A 23498-nucleotide genomic window follows, 5' to 3' on the forward strand; every position below is an offset into this window, starting at 1 on the left:
TTCTTAATTGCTGTGTTATCAGATGTCCTCTGCTGATGACATCAGGACTATCCGAATGTCCTAACCCTATGGGAATAGTAATAGTATTGCATTAAAGTCAATGGAGTCTTAGGGTATGTGAGATATTACAGGCAAATAGGTGGCCAAGAAAGGCTTTGCTCCCCCTCAAGTGTTTTCAACATAGCTTTAAGAGATGGCTACTATAATGAAGTATTGCCATAATGTCTGAATAAGCATTCAGACAGCCATAATAATGAGCCTGGTTCATCAGTGTTGCAGCCAGTCTGCGTACATGGCACACTGTAGAGCTAGGTTTTAGAGTAGGAGGGGTTACTACACTCTCCCTTTAATGAACATGTGTTGAAGAAGTGCAATGGCTTGCTGTGAGGGCATCAGAGAGTATACACCATGATAGGGACTCTCATTATTTGACCTCTGACCCCTGTGCCAAAGACCCAAGAGACTAATGAAACGTTAGTGTTCAGGGCATCCTAGGATGGCAGAGGTACACTAAAGGGATGCTTGATGGATAAATTGTAAATGTGAAAGCACTTTTAGGAGTGGCAAATAATCATTTACAGGTAAATGGAGTAATCAGTTACCCAAAATACAAATTGGGTAATGTACATTGAGGCAAATTCACCTACGATGTACTTATTTCTTAATAAACCTTAAAGCTCTAGCTTACACACTGCTTCTGGGGCTGTATTGTACCTTAAGGGATCCCCTTTTATCCTGTATCTCCTTTTATTTATTAGAAATAAGTAGACCTTGTTGTCTCACTCAACCCTCTGCCTTCTAAAACATAGAAATTGGTTAAAAAGCAGGGGTACTGAGTCCTGATGTCCACTACAGGGGACATTGAACAAAAGTTATGTTTTGAAGGTGTTAGAATTGTTAGATCTTTCTGAAATCTCTCTGAATTCAAGTTGAGACTGTCATTTTTATGACACAAATTGACTGTGTGCAATAAAATACATAATAATGACCAAAAATGGTCAATTACCTCTGTTGCTGCCATGAAATGAAAAAAATTCAATAGCCGCCATTTTGAAAATAAAATTTGTGAAATCTGTTAACCCAACCCACATAATTGTGGTATCACCAGAAAGCCCAGGATGTCCTCTTGAGAGTACAAAAGGATTTGAATAGTTGGCATGAATGGTATTTCATTCATAAGACTCAGACTGATGTCCCCTACAGAGGACAAAAATGAATGAAAACTAAATTGAGTGATAACACTGTTACAGTATGTCAAGTCATTTTAAAGAGACCCACCATAGCCACCATATAGTCATCATATTTGAATATTGTGTAAGGGAAGTTTTATCTGACATATCAGTTGCCTGAAGCTATTTCAAATAATGAGACAGGGCCAAGACAAACAGACTATCAGTCTGTTTTTTTTATATATCCAGTTAAAGTTAAAGACATTCATCAGTGGATCAAGTCCACACACCAAAAGCTCATGCTCTATTTTTATTATAATTGGCTGCAAAACAGATTTTGAGTTCATTCCACAAACCAGACACAGACTTTGCATTTTGAACAGGTTATAAAGTATATCAATAGTGGCATCAGCCCTTTATCTCATCTCATTACGTGTGGTGGACATCTGGACGGCAGTAGCTCAGATGGAAGAGGAGCCATTTACCAGTTTACCATACCTGTGGCCCAGGAAGGACTCTATGTTTTGTGGCTGGAAGCAGAGACTCCAAACACGTGAGATTGCCCAACACATAAGGTTGCAGCCTGGACCTGAAAGTCCTTCATGCGCATGGGCTTGTCAGTGTTGAAGGACTTTGATTCCCAGCAGAACCGATACCAGACCTTATCCATCACCAGTGGAACAAAATATAGATGATCTTGGATTTCATTTGTTACTTGTATAACATGCACATTTAGGCTATTTGCAACTATGGCAAGATGATCAACATCAATATGTCTTCAAAATGTGAGCATAGTGTTTTACTTTTTCATCCATTTTTGCATTACTGTGACCCATGGTATAGCCTGACCAGATCCATAATGGGGAAATGTAAGCTACTAGGACCTCTAGACAGGTTCTATTGCGACGGCAAACAGTGAGAGAATGTCGGAGATGACTAAATGTGAGCACATGGGCCTCCAACGGGGTCACGTTTTTATTAAATTGAGGGCTCAAATAAAGTAAAATGTATTCACGTTCTCACTTATTGAGTGCATGTTTAACAAATTGTGGCCACGTTTAAGTAGATCGTGCACGCAATATTCTACAACCATGTTCACTAAATTGTGCTCTCATTTTGCGAAATCTTTCCCTCGTTTTAATAAATAGTGCCCTCGCTTTAGTATATGGTGCGCTCGTTTTATAAATTGTGCGCTCATTTTACAATGCTTTAAATGAGAGCACAATTTAGTCAAACGAGAGCACACTATTGTAAATGAGAACACAATGAAGTTAATTGTGCGCACTATTCAACAAAACAGTAATGCAAAAATGGAGGAAATTGTATGGATACTGAGAGATCACAGACCTGCGATGTTCTTTGAGAATAGTTGTTCAGGTTAAGTTTGGTAACACTTTATATTAGCACACACATATTCACCAGTAATTAGCTGCTTACTAACATGTATATTAGTAGCATACTAGCCATTTGTTAGTCATTATAAGTCACTAATTAATACCTTATTCAGCAAGACCTTATTCTACCCTTACTAGACCCTTAATTAAGAATTTCCCCTATGTAAGCTCCTAATTACCCCTTATTCATAGTTATTAAATACGTTGCTGCATATGAATTATGACCTAAATATGCATGGCTCAGTATGGGGCTTGTAAGGTGGTAGTACCACAAGAACAGTTATTCGCACCGAATAGTACTTATCAAAGATGGTCTATTCAAATGGAACTAGACACTAAACCACCAGTGCTAATAGTGTACAAATAACTAATAATTAAGTCTTTGTAATGCCAAATATGTTCCCTATTCTAAAGTTGTGTCTTTGTTCACATTTAATTCACAATTCATTTGGCACTTATTAACCCCCATGCGTTCCCTAAACTAAAGTTGCCTCCTATTCACACTTATTAACTGTATTACAGCACATAGTAGGCTACACAAGAAGCAGACAGCTAAGTTAGCACAAATACAAAATATATAATGAATACGAGATAGCGAGAAAGGCGAACCTGGATATATTTGTATGCTAACTTTCTTGGTTCCTGAGTACTCAAAAGTCTCAAACTGAAAACTTTTTTTTTAAGTGTGAAGGGTCACATAAATAAGACATCCAGTGTGAATTAATCTATAGCTCTGCTTTTTGAGGTCAAAGAGTCAGTAGAAGAAAGAATGAGAACATTTGATTCAACAAAGATCTATAGTTAACAGGCAGCTAACACTAACTGAAAGAGACATAGATATTCACTTTCAGTTCAATGTGCCTATGCCCCATTCAGTTAATGTTAGTTGTGGGTTTGCTATTTGGTCTACTGTATGTTGTATCAAATTCTCTGTTCTTTTCCTTACGGACAGCATCTTATTCTTCCCTACTGACCTCAAACAGCAGAGCTAAGGATTGAATCACACCAGATTTCTCCTTTAGTATGACACAGTATACATACATGGTGGTTAATAGTGGCAAATTATTTGTGAATTAATAGTGAACAAAGATCCAACTTTAGAATAGGGAACATATTTGGCATTACAAAGACTTAATTATTAGTTGTTTGTACACTATTAGCACATGTGGTTTAGTGTCTAGTTCAGTTTGAATAGACCATCTTTGATAAGTATTATTAGGGGTGAATAACTGTTCTTGTTGTACTACCACCTTACAAGCCCCATACTGAGCCATGTATATTTAAGTCATAATTCATATGCAACAACTTATTTCATAACTATGAATAAGGGGTAATTAGGAGCTTACATAGGGGAAATTCTTAATTAAGGGCGTACTCACACTAGGCAATTCGTACCGTACCCGAGTACACTTTGCCCCTAAAGTCCGGTTTATTTGACCAGTGTGATCGCTTCGTTCCGTACTGGGGTACGGTACGCTAGTACGCTTCGAGGAGGTGGACTCTGGTACGGTACGCATGGAAGCACGATGTCATTAATGACGAAATAAACAATAACGTTCCAATTAACAATCACACGTTGCATAAAGATTCTAGAACACAGCAACTCAATCATACCCAAGTACGGTTTGATATTATGCAGTGTGAGCGCAGACCAGGGACCAGACGCAACCGTGCTCCAGTACGGTACGGGTGAAACGTACCTAGTGTGAGTGCGCCCTAAGAGTCTAGTAAGGGTAGAATAAGGTCTTGCAGAATAAGGTATTAATTAGTGCCTTATAATGACCAACAAATGGTTAGCATGCTACTAATACACATGTTAGTAAGTAGGTAATTAATGGTGAATATGTGTGTCTTAATATAAAGTGTTACCCAAAGGTTATTATTGTATGCATCCAGTTTAAATGATTATAAATTGATACAAGTGAAGATCAGATAAAAAATACAGTTCAAAATAAAGCAAATTATTTAATCCTTGAGTCAGGTGAATTTACACTCTACAAATTATTTGCATTTAAAACACACTTGGTCATTCACCCACTCAGCCTGATATTTCTATATTGTTTACAATTCCTTCACACATAATACAATTCACTGTAACCATTCCAGCACTGGGGTACACTATTCCAGCTCTGCCATGTGAAGCACCTGTTGGGCTACTCTATACAATTCATCCAACCCCTCATGGAGCACAGATCGTGTGACAGCAAAAGATATTCCAGCTGCTGCTATATTACCAGCAACAGGCACAAAGGTGCACGCAGTCTCTATAGCACCTGCTGCGCCAAGTCTTGCTGCCATTTTTGTTGAAAGAAATGAGTTTGAACCAATTGCCATGACAAGTGATGATTCCTTTACCATGTCCAGTATTGGTTTGTTTACTCGCTCAGACAGCTTGGTAAGGGATTTATCATCTAGTCCAAATGAATAGTAGCATTTCATTAGGAAAGACACTACCACAGCAACATCAAAAGCAGGTGAGAGACCTGGCACTGGGATTCCTCCTACTGCACCTGAACCTATGGCCAAAGCCCAGACTGATTTCTTGAATGTCTTGTATTTCTTCTCAAGAGACTGCTGGGAATACACAGGTAGACTCAAAACAAAAGCTTGTCTCTTGTTTTCAGGAAGATCTGTCTCCAGAGTCTCTATGAGTTTCTGGAAGTCAAACCTGTTTAGGTCTCGGGATGAAATGAGGAAGACATGAGGAGATTTAATTTCCCTGAGATTTTTCTCACAGTCCCTCTGTATTGCCTGTAGAGTCTGCCCCTCTGTTACTCCCTTCTGTGCTTCTTCTTGTACATCAATGTCAATCTTTGAGCGAACAAAGTAGAAATTCTTTTTCTTTTTCTGAATTTCCTTTGCCAGCATGATGTCATTCTCCCTGAATCTTGTGGCACTCACTATGATGAAGAAGTCATATTTTTGGAAATTTACATTTTTCAAATAAGTGTTTGCTTTGAATCCAGGCTCCCCGGTCCCTGGCAGGTCCCAGAGAGTGACGTTTGGCATGGTTGGGTGGGGGTAAGGAGAGTAACCTCTGGTGGTTTGTACCACTCCAGTACAGGCAGCTCCATCATCAATATCTTTAAGACCTCTAATGGCATTCACAAAAGAGGACTTTCCTGCTCCACTCTCCCCTGATATAGCAATATTGAGCACTATATTATCAAACCTGTCAACTTCTTCTCTGGCTTTGGCAATGGCCTGCTCCAAGGTCTGTTTACCAGACTCCTGAAGTAAAGTTTGTGAGTCATCCTGATCAGCGATGATCTGAAAAGGAAAAAGTAATGTGAAGCTACCTAATAGAGTATTCATGTTTCTCTGAAATTAAATTGTTTATTTTAATAAAATCATAGTGACATAGAGTGACATTTTTTGAAGCAGCATTACATTATTAGTGAGTGATATCTTTAAAGTCAATAAAAGTATGTCACAGCTTAAAGCAAAGTTTGCCTTCCAAGGGAGGGTGCAAAGGAGGCAGCACCCATCGGTTTTCAATATGTTAACCTGTATAACCATAAGCTAGAGCCATAGACGAGGGGTCTCCCTGTTACCTATGGCCACTGCCAAAGGTAAAAATCTGCAGCAACGGATGTTTCTCCTGAGAAAATTTAGTTTTAAGTTTGACCTTTATACAATGCAACCGGAAAATTTTCAGACCCATTTCAGACCCCAAGTTTTCCACATTTTAAAAGGATTCATCTAGACCAAATGAATAGTAACATTTAATTAGGAAAGTCATTACCTTGGCAGCATCAGATGCAGGTGGAAGGCCTGGCAGTGACATTTCTCCTACTGCACCTGAAGAGATAGGCCAAGTGCAGACTGCTTTCTTTAATGCATTTTGTTTCGTCTCAGGAGATTTCTGGGTGTACACAGGTACATTCAGAACAAGAGCAGGTCTCTTGTATCCTGGAAGGTCTCTCTCCAGAGCCTCTACGAGTTCCTGGAAGTCAAACCTGTTCCAGTCACGGGATGCAACGAGAAAGACAGGAGCAGAAGATTCAATTTTCCTGAGATTCTTTTCACAGTCTTCCCGTATTGTCTGAAGGATATGTTCCTCTGTTACACCCTTCTCCTTTCCGTGCTTTACATCCAAGTCAATCTTTGAGCGAACAAAGTAGAACTTCTTCTTCTTTTTCTGGATTTCCTTTGCCAGCATGATGTCATTCTCCTTGAATCTCCCTGCACTCACTATGATGAAGAAGTCATACTTTTTGAATTTTACATCTTTCAGATAGGTGCTTGCTTTGAATGTATTGTCCCCAATTCCTGGCAGGTCCCAGATAATTATGTTAGGCTTGGATGGGTCGTAGTAAGCGGTGGGATACATGGTTGTTTGTGTGACTCCAGTTTTTGCAGCTCGAACTTCATTAACCCTAGGACCTCTGATGGCATTCACAAAAGAGGACTTCCCTGCTCCAGTCTCCCCTGTTATACCAATATTGAGCACTACATTATTAAACGTGTCGACCTGTTGAGCTCTGGCTCTTCTCCGGAAGATCTGATCAGCCATGATCTAAAAAGGTAAAAAAGGTAAGGCACATTGTGTATTGCTTTTGCAAAGCAGCTATACAATGTAATTAGTATGATTTCTAAAAAAAAAAACAGTTAAAATCTAAAATTTGCATTTTAATAATGATTGCCAAATTGACTTGGAAGTCATGAATACAGCTTAACATAATGTATCTTGAGTCTTACCTAACTGAAGCTACATTAGATTATTTTCAGTTCATTATTGAAGGTAGTCTTTATCAAACTGTATATACTATAACACTGATATTTAATTATATTAGACATATTTTTTACTGAAGAAACATTAGATTACTTTCAGTTCCTTATTGTAGGTACTTTTTATTTTATCAAACTGTATATAACACTGACATTTTGGAATCTAACAAAGCACTGACATGTGATGCGTTTGTCAAAGGCACAGGCATATTGTGTGTTTAGCAGTGTTGGTCATCTTACTTTTAAAAAGTAATTAGTTACCGTTGCAAATTACTTCTGCCAAAAAGTAATTGAGTTAGTAACTCAGTTACCACACTGTAAAAGTAATTAATTACTCAGCAAAGTAACTGACGTGATTTTTTATGTTCTATAACGCTATTACATTCTATAACATCTTTAACGTCAAACATGTTTATTATAGCCTAACTGATTGAAGAATAAAAACAAGTATTCGGTGCAATTAGTGGGTGGAAGTCAGAACGTGCGCATGGCATCCGCCCACCCAGCCCAGGCCCGGGGTGGCTATCGGGAGATGCGGGAGGATTCCCGGTGGGCCATTAACGTTTTGGGCCGGTCTGATTATTGTGAGCTTAAATATATTGTTTATGACGATTTGCTGCGCTCTCGCGGCACTTCAGCAGCCAGGGCTGTGCGGTCGCTACCCTTACCTGCAGTTTCCCAAATATTAACAACGTGGCACTCACAAAACTGTTCGGAAGTCGCAACCAAGTCTATATGCAATCTACAGGAGTAAATGAAAAACCCCTTCTCCAGTTGAACGGCCCTGACGAAACGTAGGCTATGCAGCAGAGACGTGTAATAGGCTAATAATTAATTTTACTGTAAGGTAACCCCCGATATCAAAAGCCCTCAAAAATAAAATAGGCTATCTTTAAAATGTATAGGGTCCTCCTTTGAAGATAACGTTCAGTTTCAGTGAAGTAGCCTTGTGAGAAACTATAGAAATCCGACAGACAGAGAAAGTGCACAATTAACTTAAAGTTCGCTACATATAATGAAATGGCTTGGATTTGGTGAGTAGCCTATTCAAGTCTTTTTTCCCCTCCTGAAGTTGGAAGTGTGCCTATAATGAAATTATTTCCAGATTCCACTCTGATGTACAGTATCTTGGTAGCTATGCCTAGTCTGTCAAGGGTGATTGTAGGCTAATATACATTTATTTATTAGCTCAGGGGAGGGTATTCCATCCTATTATGATCCTATCCAGTGAACGCGCTTCATTTAGCCAAATTGTAGTAACGCGACGCTTCAAATTCTCAGTAACGATAACGGCGTTGCAACGATGAGAAAAGTAATTAATTAGATTACTTCGTTACTGACAAATTAACACCGTTAATAACGCTGTTATACTTAAACGCCGTTACTACCAACACTGGTGTTTAGATGTCATATACACCTAATCTGAATCAGATGAATCTGATTGTGATATCCAACAGAAGTGAAGAAAAACACATTCCTTCTCTTGCCAATTGGTGGTGCTATGCCAGCCATGTTAATAGGACATAAAGTATGAATATCATCATCATCATAATATCCGATATTTTGCAAAATTTTAGATCCAGCAGTCAAAGCATAGAACATTTCTGGCACATTTCCTGATTGGCCACATGGTGGCGCTGTGCTATACATATGAAATTCAAAGGTCTCAGGAAAACGCTGTCAGAAAAAGCAGTCAGAGTCAGTTTTAGCCATAGTTTACATCCGGAAAATCCCTCCAGAGTACACTGTTTCTGTATTCTGACAACATAACTAAGCCATTTGACTGTCTTCTCCGTAATGACACAAGGACTTGTCATTATGACAATGGTGTAAAAGTAGCGATTTAGCTGCATAGGTTACGTTTTGCCCCCACAGCTACTGTAGCTGCAAGCCTAATGCAAGCTCGGCTGAAAACGGCGTAATTTTGGAATGCTAGGGGGTGAGCAAAGGTGCCTATTGGACACATGTAAGTACTTGGCAACATCTTTCAGTACAGCTAAGGTCAATTTCACTCCGAACTTCTCCTTTAAGGGAAGTAATCTGACCATCCCCTTGTGAGGAAGTGGGCTATTGTCGCGGGCTGTTTGAGTTTGTTGATTTCTAACCCCCCCCCCCCCTTCTCTGAATGACCTGGCTGTTGTGACTAGTTGCTTAGCCTGGGTAGCATGTCTGACTGCTCTGTTCATCCACACTAGAGTGCTGGTAGCCTAAGATCTCTCCCCCCTCTAGAGGACGCCAGAATATAGTATTCAGTCAATTCACACCAGTCGTAGTTTAGATCGTTCTGTACTACTCAGGCAATTCACACCGGTCTATTTCCTTGTCTTGTGTGTGTGCCTCAAAGGTCAACTTGTCCAACCTGCCCTCCGTTACTAGCCTGATTGCCATCGACTTGAAAGGCTCTGCGAGACTTTAGTCTGACCAAGAGCCTGTGCTAAGACGGTTTCTCCAAGCGCTGGTTGACGCGCCTCCTTTAAGTGCCTCGATTTGCTACTGGTCGATGTCAGAAAGCGGTTTGCCGAGTTTAAACCAATAACAACACTCTTTCCTCTGCCTTGAACACGCCTCTACCCAGAGCCGTTGGAGCTGCTCAAAGTTGATTGGTTCTCGAACAAAGGGGGCAGTTCCGCAGATTTGGGGAATTCAGAAATCCTTCCCGATTAGCAGTTGACCAGACCAGCGACAGCAACGCCGAAGGTGTTACGTCACTGGGAGGGTGTGCCAGGCTACTCCGTTACACAAATCTTAAGGATCATTTGATAAATGTACCAAGGCAACAGAGAAACTAATAGACATTGTATTAAGTGAAATAAATGTGCAAACTAAATAAATACCAGCACCATATAGCTACAAACACCAATTAGGCAAACAGATCTCAAACGCAATCTCTAGTGAAACTGTACATTGGCTATACAGTCACTTTGAGTGAAAAGCTTATGATATGTGATGGGCCAAAATTGCTACCCCATTATTGATTTTTCTAATGGTGTACTTCAGAAGTACCCTAAGCGGACTGTACAGTTTTAGGGACATGACAAGATCTTGATATCACAATGAACTACATGTATGCCTTTCATTTACACCAATAGAGTCAGCTGTAGGGCTATAATTCTTACAGTGCCCTCCATAATTATTGGCACCCCTGGTTAAGAAGTGTTCTTTAGCTTCTAATAAATTATTTTTTTTTTCAAATAATATAGGACCACAATTAAAAAAAAGCGTAAAATCCAACCTTTAATACAAGTGCATTTATTTAGAAGGAAAAAAAATCCCACATTAAGAAATAATAATTATTATTTTACATCAAATCATGTGTGCCACAATTATTGGCACCCCTGATGTTAATGATTTGTACAACCCCCTTTTGCTAATAATACAGCACCTAATCTTGTCTTATAATGTTTCACAAGATTAGAGAAAACAGAAAGAGGGATCTTCGACCATTCCTCTTTGCACAAAATCTCCAAATCATCCAACGACCTGGGTTCTCTCCTCTGCACTCTCTTCAGCTCACCCCACAGATTTTCAATGGGGTTGAGGTCTGGGATCTGAGATGGCCATGGTAGGAGCTTGATACGGTGTCTGGTGAACCATTTCTGTGTAGACTTGGTCATATGTTTAGGGTCATTATCTTGCTGAAAGACCCAGTGACGACCCATCTTCAGCTTTTGGGCAGAGGCCACCAGATTCTGATTTAAAATGTCCTGGTATTTCAAAGCATTCATGATGCCATGCACCCTAACAAGGTTCCCAGGCCCTTTGGAAGAGAAACAGGCCCACAGCATCACCGATCCTCCCCCATACTTCACAGTGGGCATGAGGTGCTGTTCTGCATACTCATCTTTTTGTTACACCAGACCCACTTAGAGTGTTTGTTGCCAAAAAGCTCTAACTTTGTCTCATCTGACCAAAGCACATGGTCTCAGTTGAAGGCCCAGTACCGCTCCAGACGTTTGTGCTTATGATTTTGAGTGAGAAAGGTTTTTTTTCCGTGCGTGCCTCCCAAACTACTTGTTGGCATGTAGATAATGTAGATAGAGACTTTGTGACCCCAAGATGCAACCACTTGATGCAATTCTGTAACAGTGAGTTTTGGAGATTTTTTTTTTCTCTTACCATCCTCCTCACTATGCGTGGTGGCAAAATAAATGGTGGCAAAATAAACTTGCGTCCTCTTCCAGGCTTGTTTACCACTGCTCCAGTTGTTTTAAACTTCTTAACGATTCCTCTGACCATAGATATGGGCAGGTGTGCGAGTGGCTATTTTCTTGTAGCCATTACTTGTGAAGGTCAACACACATCTGCCTTACTTGAACAGTGTGTTCCTTTGTCTTTTCCATGTTGAAGAGAAATGGCCTCTGTGTCACGTCATATTTATTGCCCGGGGAAACAGGATGTTAAGAATTACTAAATAAATGTTCCTACATACTCTGATTGACTTTGTAAACTACTGTAGAAATGACAGAAATTACAGAAATACTTTAATTACATTTATTTCCTAGGAATTGTTAGGGGTGCCAATAATTGTGGAACAGGTGATTTTATGAAGAATAATTACTTCTCAGTCAGGGATTTTTTTTCCCACCTTAAAATTCACTTGAGTTGAAGGTTAAATTTTTCTACAATTTTCAGTATGAGAGTATGCTTCTATAATGAAAATTGTATTTATTTTAAGGCTTTTAACGCATCTTAACCAGGGGTGCCAATAATTGTGGAGGACCCTGTATGTACAGTATGAATCTTGATTTTCCCACTTTGCAGGCAGAATTTCTGAAAGTGTTGGAAGAGCTATGTGGTGTGGTAATGTGACAATGTTTTATTGATATTATTGACGCTGAAGACAAAACTGATACCAAGAGGCATAAATAAGATAAATATAAACATCGAGCAACACTAGACACTCTGATTACTTCCTGTTCTTGTTTATTTCTCTGTAACAGACTGTTTACAAACACGTATTTACTGATTATTGCATGCTGATTATCAAAGTCATCCTGAATTTTTTACAGTATGCAAAACATAAAATGGATATGCAGTGAACACAGAAATGCTATGTACTTTAGGAATAATTGTTGTGCTCTGAAATACTATTGTATGCATCATTACTATACTATGAAAGCTTTGGTACCAACTAAAGACAACTCAAGATAAAGCAAACTAATCCTCAATGAAATTACAATGTACAAATGATTTGCATCTACTGCACAACGTTGCCCTCGGGCAACGTAAGGTTTAGTTAAGTCCCATGTCCAGAATTGGTCCCTTTAATTTATTTAAACCAATCAGAATTGTGAAAAAACTGTCAAGGTATGGTCCAATGAGGTGTGGTTATCATTTTGATGCAACAATTGAAGGAGGGACTTCCTTTTCTGATGGGTGGTCGCAGGAGCACATGGTGTGACAAGAAGGTAAGATAATTTGCATTGTTAAGGTTATTTAAACTGATACAAACTAAAAATAAAAATATGTTAGTGTGTCTGAAGGTGTAAAGAAGACTTTTGACAGGTTTTGGGAAGGTTTATTAGTTTTATTTTTAAGATATCCACTGTTTTCTTACTGTTGCCTCAGGGCAACGTTGTGCGTCAAAGGGGTACTTTTTTATAGTCTTTGTGAACTTTTGTTTTGTTTGTGTGTCAGGGGTATATTATATTATCACAAGTATTTGCTTACAATGTAATGTATACATATGTATGCTAAACCTTGTTTTCATTTTATATAACTTATTTTAACACATTTTGACAGACAAAATGGACACAAGAGTGTTCTACGGACGAAAACAGAGGGATCTGCATGTCGGGGAAATCAAGAAGGAAACATCTGGTAAAAATGGTGCACAGGAGAGTGTGTTGAACAACTCTGTGTTTTTAGAAATTAAATGTGATGTAAAATAGTTTGTAGTTTGTAATATGGGGGTAGTAGAGGGGTTGGGTGGGTAGTAGAGGGGTGGGTATGAGAGTACTAGAGGGGTGGGTGGGGTAGTAGTAGAGGGGTGGGTAGTATGGATTTAGTAGAGGGGTGGTTGGGTAGTGGTGGTAGTAGAGGGGTGGGATAGAGGGTAGTAGAGGGTTGGGTGAGGGTCGGTGAGTAGCAATGGGGGTAGTAGAGGGGTGGGCGAGTAGTATGGAGGTAGTAGAAAGGTGGGTGGTAGTAGAGGGGTGGGTATGAGAGTACTAGAGGGGTGGGTGGGGTAGTAGTAGAGGGGTGGGTAGTATGGATGTAGTAGAGGGGTGGTTGGGTAGTGGTGGTAGTAGAGGGGTGGGTAATATGGGGGTAGTGGAGGGTTGGGTGAGGGTCGGTGAGTAGTAATGGGGGTAGTAGAGGGGTTGGGCAGGTAGTATGGAGGTAGTAGAGGGGTGGGTGGGGTAGTAGTAGAGGGGTGGGTAGTATGGATGTAGTAGAGGGGTGGGTAATATGGGGTAGTGGAGGGTTGGGTGAGGGTCAGTGAGTAGTAATGGGGGTAGTAGAGGGGTGGGCGGGTAGTATGGAGGTAGTAGAGAGGTGGGTGGGTAGTATGGGGGTAGTAGAGGGCTGAGTGGGTAGTATGGAGGTAGTAGAGGGCTGGGTGTGGGGTAGTTGAGGGGTAGGTGGGGTAGTAGAGAGGTGGGTGGACAGTATGGAGGTAGTTGAGGGGTGGGTATGGGGTAGTAGAGAGGTGGGTGGACAGTATGGAGGTAGTTGAGGGGTGGGTATGGGGTAGTAGAGGGCTGGGTGTGAGGGTAGTTGAGGGGTAGGTGGAGTAGTAGAGAGGTGGGTGGACAGTATGGAGGTAGTGGAGGGGTGGGTGGACAGTATGGAGGTAGTAGAGGGGTTCAGGTTTACTGAGTGTGCATACTTTAAAAGAAAATAAGCATAAACTGCTACAATACGTTAACATTGAAAATAAACATATTAGGACAAACTGTTTGTAATCTGACAAATGTTTTTACATTTCATATGTTACAAATGATTTCTTTTTACATATTAGTATGTTCATTGTTAAAACTGTGATTTACTACTGCTGAATAAGCATTGTCTATGTTATGTGAATGGGAAATTTCCTATGCAAATTTGTACCATTGTGGCACAACGTTGCCTTAAGGCAACAAAAAAATATTTTGAAAAGGGGGGGTCCAAAAAATAAAAAAATGTTTTTTATCAATAAAATATCCTAAAATAAGCCAAAAAATGATGTGGAATATTTTTTTTTCATGCAACATAATAATGTGTGCAGTAGAGGGTTAACAATCATATAATAACAATAACTATGGTATGCAAGGCCACACAATAGCACAAATAAAAACAACAATGTCAAATTCAATCAATGGCCTAATAATAACAAAACAATACTATATTATACAAACAAACCTACAAACCATAACACATAAGAGGCGCTTAGCAAACTAAGTGCATATTGAACAAATATGCTTTAAGATTAAGATTTTATGCTTGAAAGATCCAAAACTGTTGCTGGAACGGAGAGTACTGGGCAAGTCATTCCACCAACATGAAACCACTGATGAAAAGAGTCTAGAAATTGACCTAGCATTTTTAGTTGGTTGACACAACAGACACTCATCAGAAGACTGCAGTGGACGGTTATAAATGCATTGATCATCGAACTAAAGTAGCAGGAAGCAGATCCAGTCAGTGTCCTACAGGCCAACGTGAGAGATTTAAAGATGAACTGAACTGAAATAATTAACTTTGATGAAGTGTTAGTCATCACAATTACAAATAAATTGCACAAAAAAATTTAATAAAAAAATTCAATACATAGCCTTTTTTAAGCAACACAAAAAATGTGTTTGTTAGTAGTAGAACGCTATCAATTCCAGTGACGTCACTGGCATGGTAGGACCTCAGAAGCAACAGCTGCAGCATATGATATAGGCTACTCACGAAAATTAGTCATTTTAATGCCATGGGTTACACATTTGAGGATCTGATGTCCAGGCATGTAGTGTCTGACTATCACCAGATGGGGGACGACAGTTTCAGTCCCCAGCAGCCCTTCAGTTTAAAAAAAACAAAAACCTTTGACACGAGTCAGACGCATGTTGCTGTCACTTTGCGGCGATAACCGCTATAATACGAGTTAAACAGAAATCACGAGTAGAATAATTTTGTTGACAAGGCAGGGGGTAGAGAGAATAAAATACAGATGATCAATTTTGTCATCATATAGCAGTTTGATAAGGAGTAGCGTTGAAACTGGTTCTCACATTTTTCATCCAGCCTGGCCGTTCAACATATGCAATCCTATAAATAAAACAAACCCTGTTGCCCACGCATGCTTGCTTTACACATATGATGAAAGGGGAAAAAATAATTCCAGCTAGTCAATAAGGAATACTGTATAATATTAGCCTATAATTAATGTGCAGTAAGCAGAATAGGCATGGCTGCATAATCTGATCAGAATGACACAGCTGTTTTGAGTTATGGTTATGGGATTTGGCAGACGCCTTTGTCGAGTTAAGGCTATGTTTATTGTTAAGCATTCAGATATTTGTGCCACCACGTACTGACCGACAAGAAGATCGCTTGCTATCTGCACGCCACTTACTCCGACGCACGGAGAAGTTTTGCCGTGTATTAGGCTATAGGGCAGAGTTGGCAGATTTGTTCGTTGTGGATGCTGATGGATATTGCACTGATGGATTTTGCACGGATGGATATTCCACGGATACCTCGTACTATGGACAGCTATTTCTGTGATTTGAACTCAGAAATTGAACTTGAACTGCATTAACAATCTGCCCTGAGACGGTGAACATCAGCTAGCTTTAGGGTGAGTAGAAAGGGACATGTGTAACAGACCCGCTGTGGTTGTTAGCAGCTTATAAACGCATTATGATCGAAATGTGATATATCGTCGGAGTCATGAATTAATATGCAGTCTATGGTCAGAGTGCTGGCTTGTTTAGTTTGACCTAGTTTGACGTGTTTCTAACGTGTTTAGAGGCTGGAAGTGAGCCCTTTCCCTAGGTTGGATCGTTTGTTGTCTAGCTAGCTTGTTTTGTGACTATGCCCCAGTGTGTCAGTTTGTTTTGTTGAACGCTAAAGCCTACAGTTAGCTTTATTTGTGTGTGTATGCGAATATACGTTTTTTGTATTTTGACGACAACGTTACATCCAGCCTTTTGCCTAGTAGACATGCTGGGGATAACAGCTAAGCCCCTGCCTGGCGTGTGCATTTCAGCGCCCTGTTTTTGCGGCAGATAGCATCGGTGGTGTCTATCGGTTTGCCCTATACGGTAGCATCACTTGAAAAGACGAAAACTGATGGAATGTGGACTCAGGTTTCAGTCTTTCATAATTAACCCTAATCAACGACCCTGTTGTGTCAAAAGCACAGCTCTCTAAATAGTTTGTTGACTTAAAAAAATGTTTGCTACAGACTCGAAATCCTTGGGCTGTCGGAGGGCTAGTCAGTTTTAAGGCAGATAGGGCTGGTTCCTTGCCTATACATTTCATTACTGCACCCAGGGGCCTAGTCCTGTTAGTTTCCGTGTCCTTAGCCATGTCAGTTAGCCCAAATGGGCTCTGGTTAGCCACAGACTAACTATCTACGATGCTGCTCAAGTGCTAGTCATAGGCGCTAGACTGGCCTACCATGCCAGTGACGTAGCTGGTTGTTGAAATCCAACATGGCGGCGCCCGTGTAACAACACCACCACTTTCACCGTATCATTTTGTCCCTTTTAACAAATCCAGCCATTTTAATCATTGTACCAATGAGAAGAAATAAAATACATCTGTTTACATTTACTTCAAATTTCAGTTCAGTTCAGTTAATCTTTAAATCTAATTCTGGCCACTATAGGGAGCCAGTGGAGAGTAACTAACATAATGTGTATATATGTATATACACAGTGGAGAGTACATTGCAACCCTTCCAACACCCTGAGGCTGGGCAACATATTTGCTGTACTCTATGCCAGCTCTGCCATGTGAAGCACCTGTTGGGCTACTCTATACAATTCATCCAACCCCTCATGGAGCACAGATCGTGTGGCAGCAAAAGATATTCCAGCTGCTGCTATATTACCAGCAACAGGCACAAGGCTACACGCAGTCTCCATAGCACCTGCTGCGCCAAGTCTTGCTGCCATTTTTGTTGAAAGAAATGAGTTTGAACCAATTGCCATGACAAGTGATGATTCCTTTACCATGTCCAGTATTGGTTTGTTTACTCTCTCAGACAGCTTGGTAAGGGATTTATCATCTAGTCCAAATGAAAAGTAGCATTTGGTTAGGAAAGACACTACCATGGCAATGTCAAAAGCAGGTGAGAGAAATGGCACTGGGATTCCTCCTACTGCACCTGAACTGATGGCTAAAGCCCAGACTATCTTGTTGAATATTGTGTATTTATTTTTAAGAGACTGTTGGGAATACACAGGTAGACTCAGAACAAGAGCTTGTATCTTGTGTTTTGGAAGATCTTTCTTCAGAGTCTCTATCAGTTTCTGGAAGTCAAACCTGCTCAGGTCTCGGGATGTAATGAGGAAGACAGGAGGAGGAGATTTAATTTCCTTGAGATTTTGTCCACAGTTGTCCTGTATTGTCTGAAGTGTCTGTTCCTCTGTTACTCCCTTCTTTACTTCTTCTTCTACATCCAAGTCAATTTTTGTGCGAACAAAGTAGAACTTCTTTTTCTTTTTCTGGATCTCTTTTGCCAGCATGATGTCATTCTCCCTGAATCTCCCTGCTTCCATTATGAGAAAGAAGTCGTAGTTTTGGAAATTTACAGATTTCATATAGGTCTTTGGCTTGAATCCAGGCTCCCCTGTCCCTGGCAGGTCCCAGAGAGTGACATTTGGCACGGTTGGGTGGGGGTAAGCAGTGGGCTTTATGGTGGTTTGTGTGACTCCAGTGGGTGCAGCTCCATCATCAGTATCTTTAACACCTCTGATGGCATTAACAAAGGAGGACTTTCCTACTCCACTCTCCCCTGTTATGGCAATATTGAGCACCACATTATCAAGCCTGTCAACTTCTTCTCTGGCCTTGTCAGTAGCCCGCTTTATGGTCGGTTCACCAGATTCCTGAAGTAAAACTTGAGTATCCTGATCAGCCATGATCTAAAAGGAAAAAAGTAATGTCTTCTGTTACATTTAGTTCTTCTTTTAGCTATTTAATGTAATTAGTATGTTTTTCCCCAATATAAAACCATTATTATGACCGCCGCGCAGCGACGCTGAAAGACCGGGGTGCATGACACCCCCCGGTCTTAATGAGGCCATTCATTTCATGAATAGCACCACCTAATTCATAATGAAAAAGCAAAAATTAGGTGTTGTAATCGCAGGTACAGTGGTATGCAGAAGTTTGGGAACCCCTTAGGAAAACCACTGCATCAGTTTGTCACTTGCTGAGCTTTTGATGCAGAAACTTAATTTTAACATTATTTTATACCTTATGGTAACGTCTCAGGTAGTGAAATAACTTTTATTGGTCCAACAGAAACATGTTTATGTACATTTAAACAAAAATAGGCATGTGCATAAATATGTGGCACCCCTAAGAAATCATTTCATTAATATTTAGTTTTGCCTCCTTTTGCTGCAATAACGTAGCCTGGCAAGCCAAACTACACAGAAATGTATAGTCTGGGGTTGGACCATTCACCGAGCTGAAGCCTGTGGGTGGGATGAACAGTTGTCTTTCAAACTGCCTCTGCACGTAATAGGCCAACATTTGTGATCAATCGTAGCCGGTCGGCAAAACGGAATGACTTGAATGTCGGAATGACTTGAGTGCTTCTTTTTGCTCAACCTTCAAAGAAAAGCCTAACTCTTCCAAAGCCGAACGAGCGTGCTTCGTTAGCCTCATCCATATTTTGTTTTTCTCTATGGTTGTTGAACACGGTCTCACACCCAACTCATCGAACGAGGACGCATGGTCCAGCCCCCTGGCGTCAATCGGAAGCCGAAGGTGAGCTAAGGCGGGCTCAAGGACTCCGTACACAGATAGAGCGTTCTGATTGGCTAGGCTGGTTTTGAGCCTAGCGCAGGCTTGGCCTCAACGGTGCGACCCTAGACCATCCCGCTAGGCAAAAATATTTTTGGCCGCTAGGGTGCGTCTAGATTTCTAGGCTAGCAATAACGGCCTGTAGATGCCTCCTGTCTGGCTCGTGGTATTTTGGCCCATTCCTCCACACAAATGCCTCCAGTTCAGTCAGGTTTCTTGGCCTCCGTGTGTGTACAGCCTTCTTCAAATAAATCCATACATTTTCAATGATGATAAGGTCTGGGGACTGGGATGGCCATTCCAGAACATTGTACCTGTGCTTCTGCATGAATTCCTTGGTGAATTTTGAACGGTGCTTAGGATCATAGTCCTGCTGAAAAATCCAACCCCGGCATAGCTTCAACTTTGTGACTGACTCTTGAACATTCTTGTCAAGAATCTCCTGGTATTGTAAGGAATTCATGTGGCCCTCAACTTAAACATGTTTTTCAGTACCTGTGCTAGCCACACAGCCCCATAACATGATGGATCCTCCACAAAATTTTACAGTGCGAGTTCTTTTCATGGAATGCAGTGTGTTTTTTTCACCATGCATACCTCTTCGTGTTATGACCAAATACCTCTATCTTGGTCTCATCTGACCACAGTATTTTATTCCAAAATGCTTCTGGCTTGTCCAGATGTACTTTTGCATACCTCATGAAACTCTACTTATGATGAACACTCAGGAAAGGCTTTTTGCGCATCACCCTTCCAATGAGCTCTTCCTGGTGCAAAGTACACTTCTCTGTGACTATTTTAACCATCCTTCGCCTGTGCCTTTCCCCTATTTTTGTTGTCCTACCACATCTTTCCTTCACAATAGCTACGTTTACATGCACCCTTTCTAATCCGATTCAGGCCCAATCGGAATGAAATTCCTTCATGTAAACAAGACAATCGGAATGAAAATCGCCGATCTGATTGAAATTTGGATCGGATTGAAAGAGGTGGAACGGACCCGTCCGGTAGTAAAATAGTTGTCATGTATACACTGGATCGGATCGTTCCCTGCTACTCTTCCCTTCTGCGCATGTTCAGAAAAGGAGGCGCAATATTTCTCTTATCAAAAAAGCCACCACGGTGTAGGCAGAGAGGGTTAAAGATAGTAATGAAAGATCTTTGGTTAGGTGTAAACATAAGCACTGGGCGTGAGGTTGAACCATACGTTTCTTTTAGGTCTAGGTTTAAACAGTGACGGATAACATGGCATCGGAAGAATAGGCTATTTAGTTTCGTGACACTTTCAAAACAACCACAAAATCTGACACAATCTTTGAAGTTTAGGAAGTAGCCTACTAGGCTGCAGGCAGTTGGATAGGCTACGCTAACTGGCAGCTGCGTAGGCTTTGGTAAAAGCAACAACTGAAATGCAGTGATGAAGTCTCGTTTTCTGAAAGACAAATATTAACAGGTAGGCTATGTTTCGGAGACTACAGTGGAGACAAATATTTTGCGATGTCTGAAAGAACAGTGTGGAAGCTAGGTAGACGGCAAGGACCTGATTGAATGCTTTTCCGTACAAGTTTGAATTTGTGTAGCTGGGACTTGTTGAACAACATCTGAGGTGCAAAACAACTAGCGAACAGTCAGACGTTTTGGTGGTTTGCTACCCCGTCAGATTACAGGATAATCAGCTATATTTTTGGCTTTGGAATACTTCTGTATGACCGTGCATGAAGTTAGCATTTGCTGACCGACTTGCTGTGCAGTGTGAAAGCGGCCAGGGAGTGTGTTAGGAGGACGCAATTTTACTTTATATTTTCGTCGTTTTAGTCATTCTAATTATAAGGAAAAGAAACGAAACTCTAGGCCTATGGTGTTGCTTTTTGAACAGAAGAAAGCAGAGGCAGAGGATTGGAAGTAGGGAATATCTCACGCCTCAAACTCATAGGCAAGCTCTCACGTCCATCTCGGGGAGCAAAACTGCAAGCAGGCTATATGTGCGTGAAGCGCGCATCCAAAATACTCCTTGCCATGTAAACTTCCACCAATCCGATTGACCGATCCGATTGGTCATTCCGATGGTTGCATGTAAACGTAGCTAGTGACTGTTCCTGTGGCCTTCCATTTCACAGCTACATTTCTGACTGTGGAGACAGACAGTCTAAACCTGTCAGATACAGTATGTTTTGTACCCTTCTCCTAATTCATAACGTTGGATTTTATTAGCTTTCAGGTCAGTGGAGAGTTGTTTTGAGGTTCCCATGTTGCCACTCTCTAAGAAAGAACCTAGGACAAGCACAGCCAGCCATTATGTTAAATAGGTAATAGGTTTTCATGATTGGTTCCACCTGTCTTTGTAATTGAAGGTCTAATGAGCTAATCAAAGCAATTTTGTGCTGCAACCTGTCAGCTATAGACCTCTGAAGTTCGCCTACAAAAAAGCCACCATCTTTGCCCAAATAAGGAGATCCGGTATCTTGAGATTTTTTCTATGGGAAAATAACATGGGGATTTTCAATTATCGCACCTGTTAAACTCTCGCGGGGATGATGACATTGGAAATGCAGACGTTTTTCACTACACAGTTTTGGCCACTGCCGTCTAGTGGATACTGTGATCTTCGGTAGGTGAAGACGGCACACTTTGATCTTTGCTACCCCAGAGCTAACTTACCATGCAACTTGCCATAGGCAGTTAGCTTCAATTAACTCCCGGATCTCCTTATATGGGCAAAGATGGCAGCTTTGGATCCTTTTTGTAGGCGAACTTCAGAGGTCTATAAATCTGTTCAGGTCTTAAAATGAATGCTATTAAAAGGATGCCCAAGCTTTTGCACATCCCATTTTTTACATTTTATTTTATAATAATAAAACTATGTAATGCTACTCTAAGAATTTTGGTCTGGAAAACACTCAAGCGTCTACATCTTTGCAAATTGTCATGAAATCTCAGAGGGATGCCCAAACTTTTGCATACCACGGTATCTCTGACCTGACCTGGTCAAAACTGAATGAAATCGAAATTCAGAGGGTGTCATCATTATCATTTTTGGTAATCTGAAGTCTTCTTCTTCTTATGACCGCCGCTTATCGAAACGGCGATCATATAGGTTTAGTCAGTTTTTTTTTTTTTTTTTTTTGTCAAATAAAACACACACAAACACGCAGAAAAACACACACACATGCCCACATACCCCATCACCCAAACACTCACAAGTGAACATACACACACACAGATCCCGTTACCACCACCACACACACACTCACAAGCAAAAACTAACAGACAGAGAAGCACACAAACACAAAAGCAAATGCACACACTAATTTACATATGTAAAAGTTGCAGTAGGGGATGGAGTTTTAGGAGATGGAAACAAACATGATTTTTTTTTTTGCTGAGAGAATGTGCAGGACTGAGCGGTAGTCACGTTTTGTACTGCTATGCGGTACATCTAGTTTTGATAAAATCTGAAATGCACATGTAATAAGAGCTGACTAATTGATTCAGGATATCATGAATACAGTACAGCTTAACAATGTAACTTGTGTCTTATGCCTATTGAAGCAGTATTGAATTACTTTTAAAAAGTGTTAAAATTAATGAATATTGTTCTCTAATGTAGATACTCTTTATCACATATACTGTGACACTATTATTTATACTAGTATTATGTTTATTCAAAATATGTTTAGATGGGAAATACAGTAATCAAATGAGGAATTATATTTGTATTTACTATTCACACATAGCACAATGGGATATTTAGAAATAAATAATGAAAGTCAATGAAAGCATTTTTTACTTACGTCGTTAATGTCTTCAGCTTCAGCCAAAAAAGGAATGAGTACTGTAGTAGTGGGAAATTATTCTTCACTTCATTTAAAATGTTGCCTGGACTCACAGAATTCTGTACAGTGTCTGTCTGAAAGTGAACCGAGTTTCAGATTTTTAAACACACCCAGTATCTTCTGAAGGAGGAGTTCAAACTGGGGTAGGGATTTCGACTACAATTGTCTGTTGAGTACTCAGGAGTGAATTGTTTATTTAGAAAAGCATGTGAGTACAGCTTTACCAGGGGTTCAGTCTTCACTATTGGGTATTGCCTTGCCAGTGGCATACCCTGTTGTGCTTTCAAAATCTGCTTAATTTTGGTGCCTACAATTAGTCAAACACTGTAAAGCTTTTGTGTCAGAAAACAGACTTCAGTCTGGAGCACTGCTAGTCTGTGTCCTTTGTGTTGCATGGTGGTGATTAACTGTAAAAT

At 40.4% G+C, this 23498-nt stretch overlaps 3 protein-coding genes across 3 annotated transcripts; all 3 read right to left on the minus strand.

Annotated features, from left to right (window-relative positions):
- Positions 1 to 4673: 4673 nt before the first annotated feature.
- Positions 4674 to 6456, minus strand: LOC134070646 (interferon-inducible GTPase 5-like). The gene is made up of 2 exons (XM_062527048.1): positions 6309 to 6456; positions 4674 to 5833 (listed from the first exon to the last, which is right to left on the minus strand). The coding sequence occupies exons 1-2, from the start codon at positions 6348 to 6350 to the stop codon at positions 4682 to 4684; spliced, it is 1194 nt and encodes a 397-aa protein (XP_062383032.1). The 5' UTR covers positions 6351 to 6456; the 3' UTR covers positions 4674 to 4681.
- Positions 6356 to 7079, minus strand: LOC134070603 (interferon-gamma-inducible GTPase 10-like). Its single transcript, XM_062526993.1, has 2 exons — positions 6447 to 7079; positions 6356 to 6364 (listed from the first exon to the last, which is right to left on the minus strand). The coding sequence occupies exons 1-2, from the start codon at positions 7077 to 7079 to the stop codon at positions 6356 to 6358; spliced, it is 642 nt and encodes a 213-aa protein (XP_062382977.1).
- A 10129-nt stretch (positions 7080 to 17208) lies between these two features.
- Positions 17209 to 23144, minus strand: LOC134070604 (interferon-inducible GTPase 5-like). The gene is made up of 2 exons (XM_062526994.1): positions 23041 to 23144; positions 17209 to 18360 (listed from the first exon to the last, which is right to left on the minus strand). Exon 2 carries the CDS (start codon positions 18355 to 18357, stop codon positions 17209 to 17211), a length of 1149 nt encoding a protein of 382 aa, XP_062382978.1. The 5' UTR covers positions 18358 to 18360; positions 23041 to 23144.
- Between the last annotated feature and the right edge of the window lie 354 nt (positions 23145 to 23498).

The sequence above is a fragment of the Sardina pilchardus genome, chromosome 22 (assembly GCF_963854185.1).
Source record: "Sardina pilchardus chromosome 22, fSarPil1.1, whole genome shotgun sequence".
Taxonomy (NCBI): domain Eukaryota; kingdom Metazoa; phylum Chordata; class Actinopteri; order Clupeiformes; family Clupeidae; genus Sardina; species Sardina pilchardus.